Below are 3,306 nucleotides of genomic sequence, written 5' to 3'. Positions count from 1 at the left end.
TTAGCCAGGATGGTTTCGATCTCCTGACCTCGTGATCTGCCCGTCTCGGCCTCCCAAAGTGCTGGGATTACAGGCTTGAGCCACCGCGCCCGGCCATCAAACTTCTGACCTCATGTGATCTCCCTCCTTGGCCTCCTAAAGTGCTGGGATTACAGGCAGGAGCCATCATGCCAGGCCTTATCTGCTTTTTTGTAACTGTAAGAGAAAGGGACTCCTGGTTCTTGGAACTCCCCATCTACTTATTTAATCCTTGGAAAAACCCTATGAGGGAGGTACGATTTATGATTCTTACTATGTCCTCATTGTATACATAAGAGAAGTGAGGCACAGAGAGGGTTTTTAATATCCCCAAGGTTACACAGCTGGTAAGTATCATTTCTAGGAATTAAACCCAGATACTTGACTTGAGAGCCCTCATATGTTGTTACACTGCCTCTTGTTTCCTACTGTCTCTGCCATCAGATATCCTTGTAGCAGGGATGCTGCATTTGTGCAGACTGTTCACTGCCCAATGGCCCTGAACTATCATGCCTTTTTGTAGCTGGAATAGAGTCCATATTCTGCTTACCAAGCTGTATGTGGCTGTACCTGTCTGAAGTAGGGCTATTTCTGTAATTTCCTTATATGTCCACATGGGCTAACAGCAGGCTCGTGTCTCATGGCATCTTTGGTCTTCCCCAGTTATGCCATCTCAGGACTATGACCTTCCCCAGAAGGAGCAGGAGAAAATGACCAAGTTTCAGGTAAGTAAAGGATTCCTTACTGTCTTTTAAGGTGTGATTTATTTCTCAAAGATTAGAGATTTATTTTTTCTCTTTCTTGGAAAGGTTAGTGGAAAACAGATCTTCAGGGCATGTTGTATGCTAACATGTATGTGTTTGTTTGTTTTAGTTTATCACCTTTACTATTTTACAAGAGTGTTTGAAAAAATAATAGAAGCTTTAATCAAAAATAATCTACACTACTATCCTACTTATGAACTAGCTTTTTTCATTTTCCCATGTTCCTTTTTCATACACATTTTGCAATACTTGGGTAGATGAAATTTTCAAGTGTGTATTCTCCACTTAATTGCCTCACCTGCATTTATGTGATTACATCATATGCCATTGAATTGCAGTGCCCTTAAAAAACAACAAAAGAAACTATTCCTTATTTAGCCTTCCAGAAATTTTAAGAATTTTACTACTTTAAAGTAAATACAGTGACTTTTTTTTCCCTACACATAAAAACAATTCCATCAAAAGAAATTCTGGTGGAATTCAATATTATTTGTCCTTAAAGTTTTAGGAACTCTGCATTGAAGAGGTTCATGTCTCAGTTTCATGTTAGTTCCCTCAGGTGTTTTGTAAACAGAACATCTAAAGAATGACATGGTGTAATTTTATTAGATGCTTTCAGAGAAGAAGAGCTATATATTTTTTCTTGTTTATGTTTTTATCACTCATTTATTTCTTGTATGAATTTACTTCATCAAAGTAACGACATGTATGTAAGTTTCGGGTCTAGTAGTACTTAGATGTCTTGCCAGCCCTTTCCATCTGTCATTGCATTTTTCAGATGTGAGGATGGAGATGATTTATCTGCAGTTTAAATAGGAAGAAACAGGTTATGGGAACATTTTATAGCTGCCCCAAATTTCCCAGGTAGCTGACTCATTGGACACTGAAGCTTCCAACTATTAGGAATATCTGGTATTCTATTTTCATGTAAAGGTAGACAGAACAAAAGAGTTTTCCATTCACAGACATGAGCGCATATCATAGAAGTACCTGATGTTACCTTTTTATTCTTTTGAGACAGAGTTTCATTCTTGTTACCCAGGCCAGAGAGCAACGGCATGTTCTCAGCCCACTGCAACCTCTGCTTCCCAGGTTCAAGTGATTCTCCTGCCTCAGCCTCCCAAGTAGCTGGGATTACAGGCATGTACCACCATGCCTGGCTAATTTTGTATTTTTATTAGAGACAGAGTTTCACCACGTTGGCCAGGCTGGTCTCGAACTCCTGACCTCAGGTGATCCACCCACTTTGGCCTCCCAAAGTGCCGGGATTATAGGCGTGACCCAGTGCAGCTGACCCTGATGTTACCTTTTGGAGGATAGACCCCAGCAGTGCCCCTCATCCAGTTTCCATCTCAATGCCTATCTCTTCTCTAGTTTTGTCTCTTAGTCATTCCATGAACGTAGATACTCAAGCACAGTTTTTATATAAGTGTTTTAAATTTCCCTATAGCAAAAGCTATCAGGCAGCAAACCGGTGGCATATACGTAAACATTAGGTAAAGGTCTAATGGCTAAAATTCCTGTTAAGATTAGTAATATAGAGAAAATTCCAACTGGAATATGAGCAAAAGAAATGAGTAGGAGTGTCATAAAGAAAAGAAACAAATTTATGAAAAAAAAGATGGTCAGCAATAAATCTGTGAAAATGTTAATAAAATAGCTTTCTATTTATATATTGGTTTTACTTACATTGTCAATGACCTTTTTAGAAAAAGGAACTGAGTCCTGTTTAGCCAGGGTCTAGAAATTCAGGAATGCTTATACTGTTGCATGAAAAGTGAACTGGGAAAACCTTTGGAGAGGAAAATCTTCTATTACACTTCCAAAATTTTTAAAGTAAATATTCTGTGACTCTGCAGTTCCTTCTTCTTGACCATGATCTCTGTGAAAGGATCTTTGCAGTATTGGCTAGAGTAAAAATCTGTAATTAACTGTACATTATTTGGATTGGTTAAAGATAAATCATCAGTTCCAAGGAATACTATTGTATATAGTCACAAAATGGGACAAAAGAGATCATAAAGATATTTGTTGTTTGAATTTATTAAGCACGTATGGTGTGCCAGGCACTTCTAAGTGCTTTACATATATTCATTCATCTCATCCTTTCAAACACTTTATGATCTATTTATTTTAATTTTAAACATTTATTTATTTTAAGACACTGTCTGACCCCTGTCATCCATGCTGGAGTGCGGTGGCGCCATCTTGGCTCACTGCAACCCCCGCCTCCCAGGTTCAAGTGATACTCCTGCCTCAGCCTCCTGAGTAGCTGGGATTACAGATGCACATCACCACACCTGGCTAATGTTTTTGTATTTTTAGTAGAGATGGGGTTTCAGCATCTTGGCCTGGCTGGTCTCAAACTCCTGGTCTCAAGTGATTTGCCCGCCTCGGCCTCCCAAAGTGCTGACATTACAGGTGTGAGCCACTGCGCCTAGCCTGAAAATGTATTTATTTTTATTTTTATTTTTATTTTTATTTTTTGAGACGGAGTCTTGCTTTGTCGCCCGGCCTGGAGTGC

At 39.2% G+C, this 3,306-nt stretch overlaps 1 protein-coding gene across 6 annotated transcripts in view; it reads left to right on the top strand.

Moving 5' to 3' along the window:
• Nucleotides 1-3,306, top strand: part of ZNF227 (zinc finger protein 227) — an 18,859-nt gene that overhangs the window by 4,815 nt on the left and 10,738 nt on the right. For 3 of the 6 annotated variants that reach the window (XM_011963057.1, XM_011963054.1, XM_011963055.1), the window contains one exon: nucleotides 682-743. The exons of the other annotated variants lie outside the window; for them this stretch is intronic. Coding sequence is in view for 2 of the 3 variants with exons in the window: in XM_011963054.1 (XP_011818444.1) it covers nucleotides 684-743 (60 nt within the window). In the remaining variant the exon portion in view is untranslated. The remainder of the gene's footprint in view (nucleotides 1-681; nucleotides 744-3,306) is intronic. 6 annotated transcript variants of the gene reach the window in all.

This window comes from Colobus angolensis, unplaced genomic scaffold (genome assembly GCF_000951035.1).
Source record: "Colobus angolensis palliatus isolate OR3802 unplaced genomic scaffold, Cang.pa_1.0 Scaffold60, whole genome shotgun sequence".
Lineage (NCBI taxonomy): Eukaryota > Metazoa > Chordata > Mammalia > Primates > Cercopithecidae > Colobus > Colobus angolensis.
Note: the sequence above shows the minus strand (reverse complement) of the source record. Positions and strands in the feature narration are given on the sequence as shown.